Genomic DNA, 24,421 nt, shown 5'->3' on the forward strand with positions numbered 1-24,421 from the left:
TAATAACTAAATCGCTGTTATTTTTCCTATTACAGAGTTGAGCTATTGAGCTTGACAGTGCAAATAAACTTAGCAAAATACTGATAGCAGGTATAAGGTCATTTTTGTTGAAAGAAAGAGAATAGAAAAAAGATCAGGCAAATGTCAGATTCTTTACATTTCATGCAAGTGACAGACACTTTTATCCAAAGCAATGGCAGTTTTTGCATTCCCTGGGAACCAAACCCATGATTGATGAATGATACATGTGTCCATCTATCAGTCCACAGACAGTGCATTCAAGGTAAAACATCCTGAATCCATTACACTCCACTAGAGGATGCTGTTTTGGTGATATGCTGTTACTCAAAGACAGTGTAAAGTGGTGTGTTTCCAACAAGACAACACTGTAAACAGAGTAATTTTATTCCTGAGACATTTATTACAGAATTCAAATGACCAAATCATTCAAGTCAAATATATGCCCACACTAGACCATTAACTCAAAAACGCAAACTCCAAATTAATAAGTACAACAGTTCAGTACAAAATGGAACCATATAAATACTTATAAATAAGAAATATTAAACAACATTACCGCATTTTCACATAGTTTGCATTTATTTAAAGCAATCTCTACTAAAAGTATATACTGTGAATCTAAATTTAAGAGAGAGGATTTTGAAGTGAATCCAATCTGCTAATACTGATTTGGGACCTTTGTGGTAGATTCAAGTATTTCACAAAAAAAACACAGGTGCAATACGAGCAGCACGATCTGAGGATATTTATAAAACTGGAAAACAGACATCAAAAAGTACTTAAAACAACCAGCAAAGCACAACACAAACTGGCTGGAGAACTAGAACATGCTAGAATAATCAGACATAATCCACCACAAAACAAAAACTCTTCACATACACTTTACATCCTGCCGATGTGTGCCATCAAGAATGAATTCAAACAAATAATGTTAATAAAAGCCATTCTTAAATGAACAGTTCACATAAAAATGTCATTTACCACACATTTGATGGTAGCCAATGACTTCCATAGTATTTTTTCCATACCATAAACTTCAATGGCTAGCACTGACTTATTAATATTCTTCAGATTATCTTCTTTTGGGTTCAGCAGAAGACAGAAACTCATACAGGCTTGAAACAAGTGGGGAGTGATTAAATGATGACAGATTTTTCATTTTTGGATGAACTGTCCCTTTAAGGGAGGAGTTATACGTATGTATGAAACAGTAAGGCAAAAGCTAAATTCATCAAAGAAACATTACATAATATAAGTAATTGATCACACTATCATTCAATATCATATAAACATCTACAAATTAGCATTATTGTTAACCTAGATAACAAAACCACGATAAGAACTTCAAAGTTACTCAAAAATGTTCCCTTTGTCTCTACATGTATCATCTATGAGTATGGCATTGTGTGTATGAGGTAATACAGCATTAAGTTATAATGCAGGTTTACTGACATCAACCAACTCTAAAACAATATTTATACTTTAAACAATTTACAAAAACCAAAGAGGTTTTTAACAGTCTCAAATTAGCATTATAAAACTAGCATAGTGTTGTTGTAATTGGGTGCTACTCTGACCTGGATGTGTTTCGATTGTTTCAAAGTGAATAAAAATACTAATGGATAAAACCACAATTACTACCCGATCTCACAGCAAACATTTTAGAAGGCGGCTAATTCTTATGAATTCGTATGAGCTAGTTCGTTCAAATTTGTACGTTTTGTGAAAAATCATACTTGTTTTAAGAGGTGGCATTTTTGTAGGAATTCGTACAAATGACCAGCCCTAGACTTACCCCTCGCATAAAACACCAATGTGGTCATGCAAATTAGCCACCTCCATAAAATACATACGAATTTGTTGTGAGATAGCATTTACAAATCTTATTGGCTATCAATTACATTCTCAACGTCTGTCTTCTTTCCAACATTTTAATGAGCATGCTCTAATTTTCAGAAAATGTTTAATTTAACTATAGTGCTTTGAGTGTGAAGAAGTGTGCCTTGCATGTTCCAAAAAGTAAAGCCAAAACATGGTTTCCAGCATTTTAAGTAGTTCTTATCATGCTGATATAGACCAATTTGGAGTAGATGCCACAGTTATTTCACCTGGAGCTGCTCATGTATTGTGGTGGCAGAAAAACGTTCCTAACAAGTGGAGGAAAATGGGTAAAATCCATGGAATAAGAGAAAAAGTCTATTGTTGTTGTGCCTTTGGATGTCAGAATTGGAATGCAAATAATTTTTAACATAGAAAACCATCGTCATAGATTAGAGAAACTAACTTTTAAATGGACAGACTATGGATAAAACCTGGTGTGATTACCCTAAAATTGATTTTAAAAATAGATCAAAATAATATTCACATATAGAGTTCATATGGGTCATATTGTAGTAGCCCTACAGTTACATCATGAAATACTATTTAAACCTATACCATTTTACATAACATTTACCTATTTATCTCACTATTCTGACTTTTTCTCACAAATGCAAGTTTAGACTGTATATTTAGATCTGATTTAACTCATCAATAGCGAGTTTGTAAAGTCAGAACTGTGGGATATTAACTTATGACTTCTTATCAGAATTGTGATTTACAATCTCGGTATAGGTATGTATTACATTTTTAAATGTAATCTTAAATAAACCTTTTTATTATTATTTTATTCCATGGCTTCCATAGACTGCTAATAGGAAACTGTCATCAATTGTCAGAAAAACCATCACCATTGTTTGCAAACCTTGGATTTCTAATACGGTTTGTTTTAGTTTAATGCTATAAAAATGCATGTGGTTTCATGACTGTGCTTCAAATTGGAATATTGTGGCTTCACTTTTCCCTAGTGGACAGAAGTGGAGTGGAGTTTTTTTTACAGTCCGTCGGTGTGAACTATGATGGTTTGAGGATAGTTACATGGTGGTTTCACTGTTGCGATGTTTGAGAGAGTCGTTCTCCTGACAGATCAGCTGGTACGGCTTTTCATTCTCCTCGATCACGAAGTTGCTGATTTCCACATCCTGGTTCTGGAGTTCCTGTCGGGACAGATGCTCCACGATCCCAGCACCGAAAGAATCTCCCAGCACATTGGTGGTGGTCCTGAGTCGATCCCTGAACCACACAAAAACATTACATTAAGTCCACTTTCTTCAGCTGTGAGTGGTGCTTTTTTACATGCAAGGTTTTAAACCTCACCCTACTGCTTAAAAAAGTAACAGCACACCTTTCCTGAACAAACCACATGAGTCTGAGGCATCATTTGTGTCTGATGCACATGAGCAGCACTGACAATGTGACTAAATGAAACACTTCATTATACATGTAATAGTGTAGTTAAATTAATTATTCCCTTTAAATAAGCATCAGTAATAGTAATGCTTACAATAGCAAACATCATTAGTAATCTGTTAAAGCTGCAGTAGGGAACTTTTGACGCTCTAGCGGTTAATAAACAGAACTGCTTGCGTCTTGCGGAATAACATCGTAGCCGGAACTACTTCTCTCTGTTTATGTCTATGAAGAATCACAAAGGTACTGGGTTACTCCGCCGCGTTACCCCCGAAGCAATCTAAAATAGTCCGAATATAAACACTTATTATAGGTGCACCCTAGTGATTCAGGACAGGCTAAAAACACGGTTTGGAAAATGAATTCATGGTGTTCTCGCTTATTATTTTCTACATTTTGAACACAAACAAAGTTACGGACCGCAGCTCTGATTGGTTGTTTCTTACCGGGAGCGATGTATTTCTGCAAATGGTAATAGGACACTGGGAGGAGCCAGAGGAGCTTGATTTTTTCACAGATTATCTGTCTCATATTCTACTGTCAGGACATAATGACAGGTTTAACAAATATGTAAAAAATAGATTTTTACAAAAGTTACCTAATGCAGCTTTAAGTAAAGAAACAATCCGCATATAAGGCACTGAAGAGAAACGTTTAACATATTGAATTGAGTGTTCAGCAGTATGAAAGCTGAACGTGTCAGCACTCCTTCAGATTAGCCGTCTGCATTATGTATCAGTAACCTTTGAGAGAGTGTTCTCTACTGGAGCCGCAAGCTTCAGCGTGACATTTGAGAGAGACTCACAGGAACCAGTCCACTGCGATGATCAGTGTAATGTCCTCTGTGGGCAGTCCCACCGATGTCAATACTATCACCATGGTCACCAGCCCAGCCTGAGGGATGCCTGCTGCTCCGATGCTGGCGGCGGTCGCCGTGATGCTGCGGGAAACATGAGGGCCTTTTAATTTGGAGTTTGATGGAAAATAGCCCACAGGAGGTACTGTTCGCAATAAGGAGATGAGAAGTGATAAAGACTCCTTCAGGGCTTCTGCTGGCCGACACTAACCTGATGGTGAGGATCTGCCCAAAGTTCAGGTCCATGTCATTGACCTGGGCGATAAAAATGGCCGCCACTGCCTCGTACAGAGCTGTGCCGTCCATATTGATTGTGGCTCCAACTGGCAGCACAAAACGGGTCACTCGTTTGTCCACATGGTTGTTTTCTTCAAGACAACGGAAAGTGATGGGCAGGGTGGCAGAGCTGAGGGAATCACACGGAATCAGGAATCATCATGGTGCTTTTGGGCACATTCCAAAATTTTTATACTTTACATATTTGGATGGCAAATTATAAATAGGTAAATGCTGCAATGTCATGGATTCAGGATGAGAATCTATTCATTTCATTGTGTCTTCTTAAAAAATTCCTAAATGACAAGTAAACTATACAGGGGCAAATGATATTCAGTACTTGTTATTCAGATCATATGCCAAACATTTTGTTAAATTTTAGATTTGAAGTCATTTATATGCAACTCAAGTTTTATTTTATTATCTCTGAGATGCTATTATAGTTTTTGCTAACATAATGGTACAATGTAATATTTTTACATTGTATAATAATTTATTTTATTTTATATTTTCTGATTCCTTATTAATTTTAGATATGAGTTTAATCATTTTGTTTAATTTTCATTATTTTTTGTTGTTCTAAATAAATAGAAAAAAAAAGAAACCTTGCCTCGGAAACAAGCTGAAATAAAATAAGCTTATGTTTTTTTATATATATATTTAATTTATTTCATTCATTCATTTTATTTAAATATTTTTTAAGGTTTTTACTTTTAATTTTAGTTTACAATAATAATTATATGCAAGCATAGTGCTAAAATATGACTTAATAAACTTTTCTACACCTTTAAAATTTGAAATTGATCAAATAAAAAAATGTATTGATATTATATCATATTAAATGTATTTGTATATCTATTCTAGAATCTATAAACACTACAAACATGTGCCCAACAATAGCTATAACAAACCTTTAATTTACAGATATGCTTTATTCCCTTGTCCAATCATCAACTGGTTGTAAGGAAATAATCTACAATTTATTCATCAAATGGCTTAATTTTTTTCCAATGTTAATTAAAAAGCTACAGGATGCCCTTTCATAAGTATAGTACTATTAACTCTTTCAATAGGAAATATATACATTCACACTACATTCATAAAACCATTCCATGGGGTCTTTAATGTATATCAGCTAGAAACAGCATCTGCTACTGGACCGAGTGCTCTTCTCAGCTAACAGACGATTTGCTCTGTACTGTTGTTTGTAAGATGTGTAAAGTATAATGTGTTTATACCTGGATGAGGTGCCTAGAGCTGTGATCAGAGCCTGCAGCAGCCCAGCTATGAAGGTGAAAGGGTTCTTCTTGGTCACCACAAAGAAGAGCAGCGGCAGAACGAACAGGCCATGGATGAGGAGTCCCACAATGACAGAAACCGTGTACATCCCTAACTGTCCGCCCACCTGAGCAAGATCTTTCATCTCCACGATCTTCCCTGCGATCAGGAAGAGGATTCCCACCGGAGCATACCTGCTCGGAAGAGACATTTACAGCAATTCTTCATAACTAGTGCATTTTAATCAATTATTTTATAAAAAATAGTCATTTAATAACAGGCATGCATAAATAGAGCCTTTGATGTTTCATTTAACTTAAGAACTTTTTTTTTAAAAACTAAAAATGTTATTGCATGATATTTGTAATATGTGCAATTTTTATTTTAATACTGACATAAATCCTCATAATAATGCATTTGTATATCACAATAATCAGAAACATTCTCCAAATGATTCCAAAATGATTTGCCATAATTTCAAAAAAATAATAATATTTAGAAAAATATACTCATATTTTAACTATGAAAAATATAAATACGATTTTAAGAACATTCATCATCGTAATAATAAAAATATAGTAGGCTATATTATAATATAATAAAAATTACACTTACTATCAAAACTGTATTTAATATGTCATAGTATTTAGGGAAAAAACACATAATTTCATTATAATGAGAAACTTTCAAAATAATGAGTTAGTTTGTATAAGTATAAAATGTATAAACTTTCATAATTATCAGTTATGATGTCATAATGTTAAGAAACATAATTTCCACTTATTATATATACTGTATATTAACACTAAGTTATTACACTAAGTCCTCATTATTACAAGATCAATACTGAGTCAGAATTGTATAATATCATGACATATTAATCTTTTATTATGAGGAAGATTCTCATTAATGTGACATACTAATTCATTATTATAAAATAGTCTTTTATGCTTTTAACACAACTATGAGTATTCAAGAATATAATATATATAATTTTAAGAAAAGTTCCTTGAATATATGAGTGTACACATCGTAATCATTATTTTACATCAAGTTAAAAAAAAGTATTTTTTTAATTTTATTATATTACATTTTTTGGTGAGTCATACCATATTCATTTTATTTGGCAAACAAGTTTTTCAAATAATTATAAGTGGTAAAACAGATATGTTTAAACATTTTCAAATTCTTTTATGTGACTTATTTTATCATTATAATATTGTACAGTAAAAAAAAAAATTAAATAAACTGTACTACAGAAGTTAAAAGCATGATTACCAAAGAGGTGCGTTACAGTCAGTTGCTTTTTTAATGTATCTTGACAGGAAAAATGCAAGTGTCACATCATTCTCTTCTAAATGACTGCCTTACTGTGATCAGAACATTATAATCGCACACTAACCAGATAATGATGGCCACCAAGCGCATTATAGCCTCATTCAGGCAGTCAAAGAAGTCCCGGAGAGCCTGGCCCTGCTGTTTCATGTTTCCAATCACTAATCCAAAGCACATGGAGAAGACCACCAACCCCAAGGCGTTCACCCCATTGGAGGAACCGGAGACAGGCACCACCTCCTCCACCGTCTCCTGGATGGTCTGCAGGACTGTGCTGAAGTTGGACGCTTGGCTGAGGTCTGTAGAGTTGAGGTCTGACGCATTGACCACGATGGAGACATTTTTGATCAATAGGGTTTTCTTGTATAGTGTTTTGTACTGCAAGAAAAATGGGTGATTAGTATGCATGATTTGGGGAAAAAATCATGATTTATTGGTCTTTTGCAATATATATTGACATATGAATAGTAGTGAATTGCTTATTACGAACTAATTTCTAAATCCCATATCAACCTCGACCAGTTGAACAATATAAGGATAAACTGCACTTTTAATAAAACAGAATTTTTCTATTTGCCAACACTGACTGTGATATCAATTTTAAATGCGTTACATTACTTTTGCGTTACTTTTTAAAAATTAGCAGGGCTTGATTGTTTTTAATATAAGAAGTTCTGTTTATAGCAAATGTAAAAGCCCTTTCACGTCAAAAAGTAAATTCATGTCTGTACAGTAGACACTGGAGAAGAAAGTTCAACACTCTTCAGCAATAAAAAAAAACAATCAAGCACAATTGTTAGTTTATCTAAAGTCATTTTTGCTTATTAGTATGGTTGAACTGGACAAAAACCTTTTTGAAAAAGTAACTCAGATATTTTCTTATAAATTAAAAAGTAATGCATTACTTTACTAGTTACTTGAAAAAAGTAATCTGATTCTGTAACTCGCGTTACTTGTAATGCATTATCCCCAACACTGAACCTTTAGAGATGTTAAATTCACAAACCTGTTTAAAGCAGGCCTCAACTAAATTTGGTGGAAACATGTTTCTGTAAGGATAATGAAAAAAAATTAGATCCCATTGCATCTGAAAAACAAACAAGCAAGAATGCATCAGTCGAACAAATGTTTTCTCCCACCTTATCAGGTCCAGAAAAGCGTCAGCGGCCTGCACAGGCTCAATGCTGCCACTAGAGGTCACTGGACTGTCCCTGCTGCCTTTACCCGGCCTGATAATAATCACCAATACAATACCGATAAAAACCGCTATAAACGTGGTCACCATGTAGTAGACGATGGCCCGGATTCCCATCTTCCCAGAGGCCTTGCTGTCTAAAGAGGAGATTCCTGAAGGCATGCGACAGCAAGAGACAAGAGATCTGGTGTTGAACATTTCTGTGTCCATCAAATCACCTATAAATCACCGTCTTTTGATTAAATAGTTTAACAGACTGATAATTGGTGTTCACTTTTACTTACATAGACTACTGTTCAAAACTTATGATTTTCAAGGGTGTAGAATTTATTAGAGCCGCTATGACATGTCCCAACTAATATCCAGCTATTAGTAAATTGTCATTGGCAGTAATGTTGATCAAACAATTAAACGTCTGTTGTCTAACATTATGTCCCGTCCAATGCCAAAATCAAACATATACCCCTTTTGTGAAGACTTATATAGTTTAAGGATTCACTGATGAAAAGAAAGTTTAAACAAAAGCATTTATCTGAAACAGAAATCTTGTGACATTATAAATGGCTTACTGTTTTTCTGTTGCATGTTTGATTAATTTGATACATTCTTTCTGACTAAAACTCTTATATATATATAAAATTTTTAAAAAATTCTAATTAATCTTAAACTGCAGCTGGATTATTTTAAGTAAATAATAATTATAACTAACACAATAAAACAATAAAAACATGACAACTTAATAAAAAACATGATTTCTGAATTGAGTTATCTGTTTTTGCAAATACACTCTTCATATATGTATTTAAATTTGAATAGTTTGACTAACTATATAGTAAAATTGCACGGGACAAACCCATAGCAATGCATAACAAAAGTTAATATATTCTACTGAATGCAAAAGAAGAAATTTTGAAGAATGTGGTAACCACTTTTAGTAGCCAATGACCTTAATACAGTAGTCTGGAAAAAAAAACTATGGAATTCAATCGCTATTGTCAACTATTTGGTTAACAACATTCTTCAAAATATATTTTTTAATGTTCAACAAAAGAAAGAAATGCATACAGATTTGGGGGGTGAGTAAATGATGACAAAATTGTCCTTTTTGAGTTTGCTACCTGGTGCATTAACTACTGTAAGGGAACTGAAATTGTTAGTGAATGCTAGTGAGTCTAGTGTTTTCCTGGTGAACCTGTGACAAGGCTGGAGACGATGAGCGGTAGAACGAGCATCTGAAGCATCCTCATCAGCAGCTCTCCAGGGAAAGAGAAATACTTCACCTCCCTCATGGACAGGTTATACGGCCTCAGCGCGAAACCCAACACCACCCCTACATATAGAGATGAGAAACATCATCCTTCCCTCCTAAACAGTGCCACTATCAACAAAAAACAAGCCCAGCATTGTGTTTTCCTGCTGTTTTGGCCCTTTACCTAAAGCCACAGCGGCCACCGTGAAGATCACAAAGGTGTTCCTCCGCAGGAACGTCTTGACGCTGTCTCGTGTGATGCCGCACATCTTCCGTCGACTTCCTGACATCTGCTTCTGTAACACTCGGCACAGACGGTGGAGGCCCTCCTCAGTGCGCTGTGGCTTCTCAGAGGCTTCACTCAGAAACAGACTAGTGCTGTTTGGAGGCTTCTCGTTCATAATCAGCTCTAATACATGATCCAAGAGGGTTTCGTGGGAGACTGTGGCCGAGAAATCAGAAAGAATTATATTTTTGTGACTTAAAATTCACCATCTCTCAAATAGTATCAGCTAAAACCGAGATGTAACATTCACACATTGTGCATTCTACTCTACATCATGATGTGATCAAATGGCAAAATATGAATCGATCATTGCAGGGAATGAAAAGTGAAAATTTTAAGAATTTAGGTTTCTCTTTTTATATTCAACAAAAGCATAGACTGTACAGATGTTAATTCTTTTAAACCTATGCATCACGAACAGTCAAAACACATGCTGTTTATTTCACAAAAAAGGTTAGTTATGTCTCATTTTATAAAAAATTAAAATATTAAATACAATTATTCTTATGAAATATTTAACATTTAATATTAATATTTAATCATTATAATTTATTAAATATTAAAGTAAAATTTTAAAATATCTGTTTTATCATGTTCTCATATTTATTTTATTCCTATTTTATTTTACTTTTGTAAAGTCATAATTTTCTTAGAATATAATACTGTTTTGATCTGTTTGCTATTTGTTGCGGTTACTATTATTGTGTGATTTTTGTAAACTGTATTAAAACAAGTTAATAGAGTTGATAAACATCACAATATTATTAATATTTATTTATTATTATAATAACAGTAATAGTAAAGTATACAGAACACACAACAATTAAAAAACAAAAACATAGAAAATATTGTCCCTGCTTTTTAAATCATAGATAATAAAAATTACAATTAAAATTAAAATTTTGAGCAATAAATTAACATACACATTGCTTACATCGTATGGCTATATGCTTCAAAAACATTTGAGCATTTTAAATCTTAGGAATTAGCTGCATTCACTGCATTTTTTTTTTTTTTTTTTGTGGTAATCAACATTATTGTACAATTCTGTCGCCCCTCCTGTAATAAGTACACTTAAATAAAAAAGTATATCCTGTTGACCTTGTATTTTAACTTAATTAGAGAATACAGTACTGCTCCTGTAGAGGGCATGGATGACATACCTTTCATTAAACACCATTTTAGGGACACACATTTCCACAAATACATATTTTAAGAATATAGGTAACCAACTATTTAACGTCCCCACTGAATTCCATACTATGGATGTCAAAGGGGACCAGCAGCTGTTTGGTAACCAACATTCTTCAAAACAGCAGAAAGAAACTCGTCCAGGTTTGGAACGATATGAAGGAGAATAAATTATGAGAATTTCTTTTTGGGGGGCGGGGGGTGAACTACCTAACACAATTCACCACCTACTCTTGCACTAACTTTATTGATGTACTGATGGCAATATTGATGAGAGGCTACAGTAATGACATGCTCTAATTGATTATGAAAACTGTTAATGCAAAATAAATGTCATATTTAGGTGCTTACCCAGAAGACATCAGACAAATATCAGGTGACTTCCAGATAAGCAGTACACAGTTTCTCCACTGAACGGTCATTGTTTATTCTGTTTCAGATGCACACCAGGATGGAAGTGAAGGTGTGTAAACTGAGGGCTGTTCTGGAGTCAGTTGTGAGTGTGAAGGACCAGCTGACACATGGATTACGGTGTAGAGTTAGATAATGAAAAAACAGCCAAAGAATTGACCAGTGAGGGTCGTAGCAGTGGCTCAACCAAAGCAACTGATACCGAAGGTTTTAGCAGAGCTGGTTTATGTTTAATAAACTTACAGCAGTCAGTCAAATCTATTTACACCTTGTGCTTTTAGTATGGAAGCACATTTTGCCAAGTATAATTGTCATTGTTTTTCAAAAAGGATTAATTAATATAGCAGAAAATATATAAATAAACAGGTCATTCTGACTTCATATCTAACGAGACTGTATATCTTGAAACTGTTACTTTATATATCACATTGTGAATATATCTCGCAGACCTTGTGTTTCACTATCATGACTTTCTTGCTTAATTTTCTCGTATTGTGACATTATATATTAATGTTATTTTATATCTCACAATTATGACTTCACATAATATCAATGTTATATTTCATAATGCGTGTTTATATATCACAATTAGCCTTCAACCTTGAAATTGCATCTTTATATCTTGCAATTTAATTTTCTCAGCATAATTTTAACTTTATATCTCATAATGTGACTTTATATCTTGCAATTATGACTTTCACAAATTTTTTACTTTACATTGCACAGTGACTTTACATTTTGCTTTGAAATTGTGACTTTGCACCTTGCAATATTAAATCCATGTAATTTCAACTTCATATCTCCTAATGTGACTTTACCTTTTGCAATTATGACCTTGAATTTGTGTCTTTATATCTTGCAATGTGCCTTTATGTCTTGTAATTAATTTTCTCCACATCATTTCAACTTCAAAATGTGACTTTATCATAAAATGTGACTTTATCTTGCAAAACCTTTTTACACATAATTTCAACTTTATATCTCACAAATTTAGCAATTATGACTGAATGTGTGACTTTATATATTGCATTTGTGACTTTTTCTGATATTTTTAACTTTATATTGCACAAAGTGACTTCACATTTTGCCATTACGACTTTGTAATTGTGACTTTATATCTTGTGATAATTTTTACCACATAATGTCAACTTTATGTCTCAAAATGTTTCTCATAAAGGCCTCTTTATTACTTGAAACTATTACTCATAGTTGTGGCTAGATTTATGTAAGTATTTATTATTTTCAGCTTCTCACAATCAACTTTTTATTTATTCCTCTGAGACAGAAACAGCTTTGCATATTTCAGAAATGGAATGAAAAAACAGAAAGCAGTTCTGTCAAAATTAAGCAAGATGACTACCATATATTTTGGACTATAAGTCGCACTTAAGTATAAGTCGCATCAGTCCAAAAATACGTCATGACGAGGAAAAAAAACATGTAGCACTGGACTATTTAGTCTCATTTATTTAAAACCAAGAGAAAACATTACCGTCTACAGCCACGAGAGGGCGCTCTATGTCTTCAGTGTAGACTACAGGAGAACTTAGCAGCATAGAGCGCCCTCTCACGGCTGGAGACGGTAATGTTTTCTCTTGCTTCATTTCTCTTGGTTCATGTCAAATTCATTTTGATCAGGACCAGCCAAACTATGAAAAAAGTGCGACTTACAGTGCAGAAAATATGGTATATATTTCAAGTGGAACAGAACACAGCATGTTTATCAGAATATACAGGTTGATCATTTCCATACAATGCAAGTGAATGAATATTGTGGCAGTCGATCTCCAAAAAAATTACAAAAAAATTACAAAAAGGCACTTGAAAATGATCTAATCTAACTATATGACTTGTGCACAATATTCCAAAACATCTGAAGCCATGTAATTCTGCAGAACATCATAATTTTTTGGTCCACAAAATATAATGCAATTTGGGTGCATTACTGCTTTGAATTTCAGACACTAGAAAATTACCCTGAAATTATGTTCTGGCTGACAAAATAATCAACCATCATACAGAACGTTGACACCAATTACTTTTTGTATAATCTCAGAAAACCTTGAAAAAAATAATGCACTCCATCAAGAAAACATTCGAAAAAGACACATTAAATTTGAGTAACTAAATTATTTATCACCAAGCTATCAAAGAGTTTAATTTACAGTATAAAACCTTGATATGGGTTCACTCACCACTCATGGTTGCTCTGCGGCAGGTTAATGCTGGAGACTTGTCTGAAGTGGTCACAGGTAAAGCTCAACTTGTGCCAAACACACATGAAACAGTTTTTTATATGGCCTGACCTTCTCTCAGCCTCCATGTGACCCCATACTGAGTGACAGCAGAGGTACACAACACACCTTTGACCTGATCTAGGGCCAGTTTCCCCTCCATTGATCCGTGCTTGATGGTCTGACGACCACTGATCTTAAATCAGCATAAATACACACATCAACACACACCCCAGGTGAGCACTACAAAGCTGACCAGCACCAGAATCTTTCCACTTTCCAACAGTGAACCGAAAGATCCTCACTTGAACCAGAACCTCACAAAACAGAGGGGGTTTTAGGCTCAGTGTTAATTTTTGGATGTAGGTACAAAAGAGAGAAAGAAACAATTTTGGCAGTTTTATGCCTCATCCAAAGAGCTAGCTCAGTTAAATATTAGATTAGAATTAAAATATAGATTTTTTTAATACGCTTTGCATTTTAAAACAATAGAATATGACTTACCATCTAGTAGCAGCTCGTCTTATTCTGTTCTCTCGTGACTCGCGAGCGTTCTGATAAAGTCTCGTGCAGAAGATACTCTATATTCTGTGCACACAACAGTTTAAGGAAACGGCGGAGAAAGTGATTTCTGCGTGGGAAGAAGAGGTTAAGGATATTTCCAGTAAGACAAAAAACAACGACCCACTGCCCGCCAGCGAAAAGAATCGACACGTTAATAAAGTCTGATTGGGGGAGGCGTTTAATACTGAGCATGCAGATAACACCCGCTGAGCTGGATTCATCTAATGTCATTTAATAACGCCTGAAGATATTACATCTCAAATAATACACATCATTAAATGATAAATAACTATATATGTAAGGTGAAAATGCAAAGTTGCATTGTATTAGGCTAGGCTACTACATTGGTAAGAGTCAAATATTAAGCGTATTTCATTACTATGACAACGTGATTGCATGCACTTGTTGAGGTCCAGATCTCTGTGCGTGTGTGTGTGTGTGTGTGTGTGTGTGTGTGTGACCTTCTGATCCGATCTACCCACTCACCACACGTGTCTGTATAAACTATCTCGCTCTTTTCCTTCCAACTCTCCCCAAGGAATATGGCATTTTTGCAGCACATTTCGTTTCATATTATTGTACGTTTGCAATGAAATGCCCAGTTTTCTTGTTGTGGTTGTAACTTTATTTAAAGGTTACAAGAACGCGTCTCAGAACGTACTGTTAATGTTATTTACATTCAAAATATAACATTATTTGACGTTTATTTTGAATATTCTAAGAACATTTAAAGGTCTAGTTTTATTGTCGTGGTTACTTAACGTTTATGATAACGGTTTTTAGAACGTTCAAAATGACATCAATGAGGACGTTCAAGGAATGTTGTTCTAAGAATGTTTCCTCTCAACATTATGAGAACGTTTATAGAACGTTCAATAAACATCACTTTAAGAATGTTTTGATTTATACAACTTAGAAAAGAAGGGGGAAAGAACGTACCATGGTAACTTATTGCAAAACATGTTTTTGCTAAGACAATGTGAGACAGCACATGCAAAGTACTACAAATCTACATGTATCAAGCTTTCTGGTCTTCTATTATAACCTGATATGGCAAAAACAGAAGTGTGGCCTCGTCAAAAACTCAATTTTACATGACAGAAAATATGTATTCATAGAGAACGCATCACTGCTTTTATGACAAATGTGTGTGTATCCATTCTTCAGCGAATCTAAGGGCCGTAAACATGCTTTAACATAAAACAGCGCATTTTGCATCTGTGAAAGGTGACAGGAGCAGATTGCATCACTATGGTAACACAAGGGGCCTGCCAGAGTGTGGGTGGTATGTTGCATACATGTTCTCCATTTAGCTACTGTAATTACACATTCATCTGCCGAGAAACAGGCATGAAACACATTAGACACAGTTCATATATTTATAAAAGGTTTGGGTTTACTATTGTAAAGTGTACAAAATATGACACATTTTTTTGTTACTGTTAGCAGGCTATATAGGTGCTAAAATCATAAATTATGTGACCCTAAAGACTGCAGTAATGCTGAAAATTCAGCTTTGTATCGACGGAATAAATTACATTTGAAAATATATTAAATTGTAATATTTCACAGTATTACTGTTTTTACTGTAGGCTATTTTTGGTCAAATAAATGCAGCCTCAGTGAGACTTCAGTAAAATGTCAGGTTTCCTTTTGACAAGTACTACAGCCTCAAAGTAAAGAAAAGTTCGAAAAAATTATATTTTTCTTCTATTATAAATCTATCTGCATTATTTCTTCCCTCATTCCTGTTTGGCAGTTGGATGTCTGTTTTTTCTTTTCTTTTTCTTTTTTGTCCAAAATGGTGTTTTCTTTCTTATTATGCACTGTTTTTTACATATTCACTGTATTTTATGTCAAATCATTTTATATTTGTAAATGTTTAAAATTCATTTTAAATCTTATTTTTTCTTTTAAATAATTTTTAGTTTTTAAATTGCTTGTTTTATTTTTATGATTACTTTTCTTTCTTTTATGTAAAGCACTTTGAATTACCATAGAATATGAAATGTGCTATATTAATAAACTTGCCTTGCTTATAGGACAGATTAAATGCAGCTGAGTTGATCAAAACAATATATTTAATTAATCAATCATTTTCTAATATCTTACATAACATTTTAATTATCAGTCTTTGCTCACTGAACTATCTGTTCAATAAAAACATTTCATTTTCTGCATGCAGGTGGTTACATAAAATCTTGATGCATATTTGAAATCATTAGCAGACTGCTATTAGTTTACATATGAATACTTAACACTCTCAGAAAAAAGGGCAAAATCTGTCACTGTGCCAGTTCCTTATAAAAGTTCTGTTTTACCCCTAAACAAATTCATACTAGTGTCTTAAAGGTACATATTAATACCTAAAGAGAACATATTGTACCTAAATGATACATATTGGTATACCTTTTAAAAAGATGTTGCCCCTGTTATGGCATTTCTACATTTTTTCTGAACTAATTCCGTTTTATTGTTATTTATATGATGAATCCTGTCTAATATGTGCTAATATCACTCTCTCACCAGTGCCCTAGAATATGGAATGAGTGTTTGAAGATGTGTTGCCCTGTAATTATCGGCAGCCTGACTTTTACAGCACTTTGCACGTTGCATTATGAGCTACCTGGTTGTATGCTCACCTTTGCCGGCTAACATTAAAGAGATGAAAGTAGCCTGAAGTACAAAACTGCCTGGACAAACAGCAAAAGGTCAGGAAATAGATTTGTTGCTCTGAAATGTCACCATCTTCCAGCTTAATGTGAAGACAGACATTTACAGCCTGACAAAAGAGACTCATTAGACATCAGAGCCGAGACAGCAAACACGAGATCATTAAAACACACAAAGCATGTGCAAGAAGATTCCTTTATTCGTATACATGAAAATATATCCCCATACAATCAAACCTCCCAAGAATTGGTATCAAAAACATTTTCAAAACGGGAAACATATGATAAGGTATCACTAGATACAAAACTGCAGTGTTCTCAATTGTGCCAAATGTAGATTAATTTTGATAGGATAACACTGTGTTAATTAAATACAAAAACAAAAGTTAAAAAATGAGTAATACATTTAAAAACTAGCAAAATTAGTGGTCATTAAAGTACTAAAACTGGCTGTTTCCCACAGTACCTTTTTTGATAATTAACAGGCGTATATGACATGTTGACCAAAAAAATGAGGAACAAATCACTGTAGCCCTTGAAATCTATGAATGAAATGATAAGGAGCTCACAGACTCTGTGATACATTCAAGAGTATATATGGTAATATAGTGTAGTATTTGGCATAAAGTGTAGCTAAATTGAAAGTAGCGTAGCAATTTATGGAATGCAAACCTTAATCTAGATTGTACTCGGAGCAATCATTCATACATACACTGATTCAGTTAGAGTTCAATACGTCAAAATCATATTTAACATGTCCATTCTGAATGTAAAGGGGTCTTGGCATCACTCTTTGGCAGTATTTTATTAGTTAAAACATGCTCTGAACATATGATGAACCAATAAGGACATTCAATTAGCTCAAATGAGCGTGTTTCAGATGTGCATTAGTGTTGCATCATGGACTGTCTGACTGTTTCCTCCAGCGATTTTCTAGTAACGAGAAGCCTAACCACATCTTCATTCTTCTTGGTGAGTTTTTTCCGTGCTTGATCATGCGTCACCATTGTCATGTCCCAGCCATTCACCTGCAATTGACATTGAGTGCACAAAAACTACATTTTATATATATTTTTAGGACCAGTCATAAAACACTAGATGGCGGAGGATGAAAGCTCTTTGAATGCAATTAGCTAGCTGTCATATTAGAAATTCATGGCACAAGCTTGCATAGCTTAGAATCATAATTTCAATTCATTTTCCACTGATTCACGCGACCTGATGAGAATTAGTTGCTTTCAGTGCGGTCTGCATGCATTTTCTCTTCTCATAGGAAGCTCTTTCGCTGCTCATGTTCACGTTGGTTTAAATGACAAGTTCATAATCCACCCTGTCTTCAGACAAATATCCATAACACTTCCAAGTTCAACACAGAAAAAAAAAACATTTCTATAGATGAAACATGAAGCCAATAAAACCCACAATTACGACAGTATACAATTCGATTTTCATGAGATTCTGCCAATTTTCAGTACAGGGTGTTTACAGTACATGAGGAATGCCAAGCAGGTGCAAAATATATAAAAAGGCAACAAATAACTATTTCAGCAACATTATATATTAAAAAAAAACTTAGTATACATCTTATAAACTGTCTTATGGAGTAGAGTGCATGAATGATCACGTAACATACGTTTTCAGTCGTGTAGTGTGAACGGAGATCTTTTCTGAAACGTCAATATGGACATAGATCGTTTTTATTTTAAAACACTGTTTTAAAACAAAAACGCTCTAAGGTAAACGTAGCCGTACATCTATGGGGATTGGGACACTTCCGTGTGAACCACGTCTCTGGGCCTAACCAGTGTAAACTAGCGTTTTTCCTTGATGCCTCACCAGAGCCAATCACCAGCATTCGAGTTGGTCACATCAAGCATGCTGAATGCTGATTGGCTCATTGACATTGACGAGATTACTCCCTTAGGCGAGGAAATCAGAATAGCATATGCTTATTACGTTCAGTGGATTTTCCCCAAAACGGCGATGTCACTTGAACTGAAGTGGTTTTCTCCAAAACGGTCACGTCACATTTAAAAATGTCATAATTCCACTTATTGTTTGAATTTTACGAAAAAATTAACCAATTATGATGAATTAGACTTTTTCTTATCAGAACACAGCACAAATCTCTTTGTGATTATTGGATGGGAGGTGCACTTCAAATGTTTTTTGAAGGAACCTGACAACCTTGGATTGAACTACGGCCACAATTTTATTGGTTCACTCAATTTAGTGAAAAACAAAACTTTGATTACTTTTTTTGGGTTGTTTTTTGTTTTATGAAGACGTACAATTTAAAACAACATGTAAGAGTAAAATGATAAGAAATTGAAAGATTTTATTTTTTTGGTGAACCACTATGTCAAAAAAATTAAGAATGAATAATGATGAAACAGCGCCCTCTTCTGGAAATATTCGTTTAGTAACATCAGGAATGGTTTAGTTTTGTGACTTGGACAAAAATCTTCATTACTGTGAGAATGTCTTATTATATGTTTGTCTTAATAGTTTGGATCACTCACCTGCATGATTTTGTCTCCCAGCCGGAGACCAGCCACCTCTGCAGGTCCACCTTTAGATACACGTGTGACATAGATTCCCTGCAACGTTAATGAAGTTAGAAGAGTTCCTCTGAATGACAGAGGAAAAATGGCTCTCTAAACAGAATTCAATTCACTAAACATGATTTTTCACCTTGTCTGTCTTGTCTTCGGAAAAGGGATTCTGGGTTGGATCTTGGTCGATTCCCCCTCCGATGCTGAATCCTAATATTAAATTATCACCCTCATATAGCTTGTGAATCTCAATCCGTTGCTGAAATACAGAAAGGAAAACACAAGACAGCTGACTTACAAGGCAGGCATAATAAGTATGTCTAAAAACATAGTTATCTATATACATAGTCAGCATTTTTGAGAATGCACACTAGGTGCTATCTAGGTAGGCGATTTAAGACACATCCTATGGCACAGCTGTTTATGACCATATATGGTAGCACTACCTGAACAAGAACCTAAACCACGCCTAGTTACTTCACACCTGAGTGACATCACAACAGATTGAGATTATATATATATATATATATATATAAGGAATTAAACCCCGATTAATCATTTGATATTAATTGGATCCCAAAAATGACTAAAAAGCACTGTATGAATAGGATTTCATTTTAGGAAAGCTAAATGAATACTCTGGTTTGCTCTGGTTTACAAATAAAACGTTCAGTTTCGTTATATTGTGCCACGTAATCATTTCCCACGATCTGAATAAATAAACCAATAATTTGACTAATAAATTAATAATTAACTATTGTTCACTTTGTTCGCCCCTGCTGGCTAACGTTAGCCTAGCATGCTAACTCTTTCCATTACATCAGCTGTTAGCTTAAACTTAAATAAACGTAACCAAACTATCCTGTCACATCGCAGATTATTGTCGAGAACAAATAAATGAACCGCTCTCCCAGTCAGACGATATAACATGAATCACTGTCGTTGTAAAAACACTAAAGAACCGCACACATGAAGCTTTCCATGCTAAAACTTTCTCATACTGAACACAAACTCACCACAACAGCTGAGACAGGCTGACCGGGGATGAACGACATTTTCTGCTTGTTATAACGGTTTTATTCCTCGTTGGGACTCCTGGGTGTTTAATTCAGTGATTTTCACTGATAATCATTCGAGTGTGGGTGCTAAGTTCCTCCTCTTTGGCTGTGTGTCAGTTTGGGGCTGGGCTGCTCAACACACCCTGCCCTCGAGACTACAACACACTTCTCTCGTTTTATTCATCCTATTCATTCATTTACTTAATCGGATTTATCCGCTGAACGTGGGTAAATGTTGATGTGACTTATTTATGGGCGTATTTATGGGTAAAACCGTGATTTCCAGTGATTTCACTGTCGTTTAAACAAGCACCAGAAGGGTTGCCAGGTTTTCACAGAAAAACCCGCTTAATTGCTACTCAAAACATGCCCAGTCGCTTTTCAGGGGCGATCCTCCGGTAAAAATCGTGTTCAAGGGGGGTAATTACACATTTTCTGGTGGGGTTGCCCTGGTAAAAGTTGCATTACAGTGGCCAGTGGTTGACAGTAACGGAGTAGCTTTACTTCGTTACTGTACTTAAGTACATTTTTCAAGTATCTGTACTTTACTGGAGTAGTTTTATTTTGAGTAACTTTTACTTTTACTTCACTACATTCCAAAGCATAAGATCGTACTTTTAACTTCACTACATTTCATAAAACATATCGTTACTCCCTATAATATATCACGTGCTCCGACACGCAGAAGCGGTGTCTGATTCATCATGAACGAACTGAGTCTTTTCAAAATAAAGTTTAATCGGATCGCGAATCGCACCAAACGATTCGTTTACGAATTAGAATGATCCGATTGCAGCTGTTCTGGAGTCGACCACTCACTGATTCAAATGAACCGTTAAGTGCGAGTCTACAGAAGTAAGAACCGGGAGATTTTGTGAGCGCGCGTGCGTCTGATGTTGCTAAGTTATTAATGTCGAAATTTAGGATTAATTATTGTAACTGAAAATCATATTTAGGTCAAAATTGTCAGTTGTTTGGGAACTAAATCCGCTGTAAAGAGTGATCTGTTTAAGCCCACTGAAATGCTCCAGTGCAAACGATGCAGACACATCAATCAGCGTCTCTGTGTTTTAGGTTAAAAAATAAAATAAAATAACCTTAAACTAACACAGATTAAATAAAATAACTCATGCATGTCCAAATTCCCCGCTACCGTAATATTAACAGTTTTATTAAAATGCTACCATGACATCTGTTTTTATATTGTGCAGTAACGTTATACATATGTATATTGTTTGGATTAACTAGACAACGTTAGACAGACATGTTTATTCATAACAGTACTGAAAATAAGTAAATATTGTAGCTGATGCTAAATGTCTAGCTAACAAGCTTGCTGGTGCTAACTTGAGGTAATTTTTATAAATAATGTCCAAATATTTTTATTCAACCACCTATATATATATGTATATAGATTACATCTAGCGACAAAAGGATGTGATGTTCAGAACATGGTAACTAGTAATTATCAAAGAGGGGAAGAGATGCACCCCGTTTGGCCAGGGGTGTTTTTACACCACAGACAAGGTTTGAGAAAGAAAAAAATCATTATGAAAATATAATTATATTTTCCTTAAAATGTTCTTCCTAACTTCAGGCCTTATTATCATGTCATATATAACTGTGATGTTCTGTAAAACCACAAACTTTAAAACACTTTCACAGAACACAGATTCCAAAATAATATTTGGTAGCACAACTATTAATAGTTCTAATAATAAATCATCATATTTTCATGATTTCTAAAGATCATGTGACACTGAAGACTGGAGGAATGATGCTGAAAATACAGCGCACATCACAGAAATAGATTATATTTTAAAGGATATTAAAATAGAAACCATTATTTTATATATTTTATTTTGATAATTTAGAATTATTACTGAAATACAACCTTTTTTTTGTTTCAAACAGTTCAGTGAACAATAATAAATGAAGTACCTGGAGCTGACAATGAAGTAAATGTATAATAATTAGCAAAGATGATTAATTTAGCGCTGTTAAACGCGCGTGTGAGGGGCGGAGACGCGCCGCGGAGCGTCAGACACGCGTGAGGACCAAACACAGCAGAACGGTAGGAAACTTCACTCCTCTTATTACTTCTCTTTTACTATAGCGATTTATTTTTAGACACGTGATCTGAGTCTTTCATAGATTTGTAGAGTTATTAGAGTTATTAGAGAAATTGAGTTATTTTTTTTTTACATTCTTTGGTCGAAGTTTTCAGATCGGTAATTCGGAGCCTGTTCGCGACTCTGTTGATTCAGATCGGGACTTCGGAGCCTGTTCGCGACTCTGTTGATTCAGATCGGCACTTCGGAGCCTGTTCGCGACTCGGTTGATTCAGAACGGCACTTCGGAGCCTGTTCGCGACTCGGTTGATTCAGATCGGGACTTCGGAGCCTGTTCGCGACTCGGTTGATTCAGATCGGTAATTCGGAGCCTGTTCGCGACTCTGTTGATTCAGATCGGGACTTCGGAGCCTGTTCGCGACTCTGTTGATTCAGATCGGCACTTCGGAGCCTGTTCGCGACTCGGTTGATTCAGAACGGCACTTCGGAGCCTGTTCGCGACTCGGTTGATTCAGAACGGCACTTCGGAGCCTGTTCGCGACTCGGTTGATTCAGATCGGTAATTCGGAGCCTGTTCGCGACTCTGTTGATTCAGATCGGGACTTCGGAGCCTGTTCGCGACTCTGTTGATTCAGATCGGCAATTCGGAGCCTGTTCGCGACTCCGTTGATTCAGATCGGCACTTCGGAGCCTGTTCGCGACTCGGTTGATTCAGAACGGCACTTCGGAGCCTGTTCGCGACTCGGTTGATTCAGATCGGGACTTCGGAGCCTGTTCGCGACTCGATTGATTCAGATCGGCACTTCGGAGCATGTTCGCGACTCGGTTGATTCAGATCGGCACTTCGGAGCCTGTTCGCGACTCGGTTGATTCAGATCGGCACTTCGGAGCCTGTTCGCGACTCGGTTGATTCAGATCGGCGCTTCGGAGAATGGTCGCGACTCGGTTGATTCAGATCGGGACATCGGAGCATGTTTGAGATTTTTTTAAATTCAGACATCGAAGCAGGAAGTGTTTGTCAAACAGTTAATTGGTGATAAATGAATATTTGGACTTGAGCCTTTTTTTTACTTGTCGATTCAGCATGTACATGGACCCACACACAAAGGTGGACACACTCTAGACTTAATCATCAGTAGAGTTTTAAAATTTTCATCCATTGTTATTAAGGACGTTAATAAAGGACGTTATTCAACCACCTATATATATATATATATATATATATATATATATATATATATATATATATATATATATATATATATATATATATATATATATATATATATATATATATATATAGATTACATCTGGGGAGAAAAGAAAGGATGTGATGTTCAGAACATGGTAACTACAGTAATTATCAAAGAGGGGAAGAGATGCACCCCATTTGGCCAGTGGTGTTTTTACACCCCAGACAAGGTTTGAGAAGGAAAAAATCATTATGAAAAAATATAATTATATTTTCCTTAAAATCTTCAGGCCTTATTATCATGTCATATATAACTGTGATGTTCTGTAAAACAACAAACTTTAAAATACTTTGTTCTTACTGGTGAAAATCAGATGGTCATCTCTGTTTTCTCTCAGGTACATCACAGTGTAAGCTTCACAGTTAACATTACTCTCATCAACGTAGTCCATATCAACAACAAAAATATATCTTGACTCCATATAGTGGTTATTTTGGAAAAAATCCCAGGTATTTTGAGCAGTAGGATTATAAAAAAAATAAAACAAATGTGCTAATATAAAATTAAATTAGCCTATATAAAATTGCAAACATCTATCTTTCAGTACTTTTTTAATTAAGTACATAAAAAATTTAGTACGTTTGTACTTTCACTTGAGTAAAATTGAAAAAGGAGTACTTTTACTTT

At 35.0% G+C, this 24,421-nt stretch overlaps 2 protein-coding genes across 2 annotated transcripts; both read right to left on the reverse strand.

The window, feature by feature from the left end:
- Window positions 1–398: 398 nt before the first annotated feature.
- Window positions 399–14,326, reverse strand: slc1a6 (solute carrier family 1 member 6). The gene is made up of 10 exons (XM_052569739.1): window positions 14,125–14,326; window positions 9,683–9,940; window positions 9,442–9,579; window positions 8,194–8,401; window positions 8,061–8,103; window positions 7,122–7,432; window positions 5,680–5,913; window positions 4,377–4,571; window positions 4,115–4,249; window positions 399–3,132 (listed from the first exon to the last, which is right to left on the reverse strand). The coding sequence occupies exons 2-10, from the start codon at window positions 9,897–9,899 to the stop codon at window positions 2,934–2,936; spliced, it is 1,680 nt and encodes a 559-aa protein (XP_052425699.1). The 5' UTR covers window positions 9,900–9,940; window positions 14,125–14,326; the 3' UTR covers window positions 399–2,933.
- A 2,712-nt stretch (window positions 14,327–17,038) lies between these two features.
- On the reverse strand, window positions 17,039–20,694 carry tax1bp3 (Tax1 (human T-cell leukemia virus type I) binding protein 3). The gene is made up of 4 exons (XM_052569408.1): window positions 20,428–20,694; window positions 19,551–19,670; window positions 19,379–19,456; window positions 17,039–17,884 (listed from the first exon to the last, which is right to left on the reverse strand). The coding sequence occupies exons 1-4, from the start codon at window positions 20,464–20,466 to the stop codon at window positions 17,744–17,746; spliced, it is 378 nt and encodes a 125-aa protein (XP_052425368.1). The 5' UTR covers window positions 20,467–20,694; the 3' UTR covers window positions 17,039–17,743.
- Between the last annotated feature and the right edge of the window lie 3,727 nt (window positions 20,695–24,421).

This window comes from Carassius gibelio, chromosome B11 (assembly GCF_023724105.1).
Source record: "Carassius gibelio isolate Cgi1373 ecotype wild population from Czech Republic chromosome B11, carGib1.2-hapl.c, whole genome shotgun sequence".
Lineage (NCBI taxonomy): Eukaryota > Metazoa > Chordata > Actinopteri > Cypriniformes > Cyprinidae > Carassius > Carassius gibelio.

Coding starts and splice junctions, on each gene's coding strand:
- tax1bp3 (XM_052569408.1), bottom strand. CDS start 20,466: ATGTCGTTCATCCCCGGTCAGCCTGTCTCAGCTGTTGTG. Junction 19,671..20,427: donor AGCCTGTCTCAGCTGTTGTG/GTGAGTTTGTGT, acceptor TCTGTATTTCAG/CAACGGATTGAGATTCACAA. Junction 19,457..19,550: donor CCGAAGACAAGACAGACAAG/GTGAAAAATCAT, acceptor TTAACGTTGCAG/GGAATCTATGTCACACGTGT.
- slc1a6 (XM_052569739.1), bottom strand. CDS start 9,899: ATGAACGAGAAGCCTCCAAACAGCACTAGTCTGTTTCTGAGTGAAGCC. Junction 8,402..9,441: donor CGTCTCCAGCCTTGTCACAG/GTTCACCAGGAA, acceptor GCATGCCTTCAG/GAATCTCCTCTTTAGACAGC. Junction 4,572..5,679: donor GCTCTAGGCACCTCATCCAG/GTATAAACACAT, acceptor TGATTCCCTCAG/CTCTGCCACCCTGCCCATCA.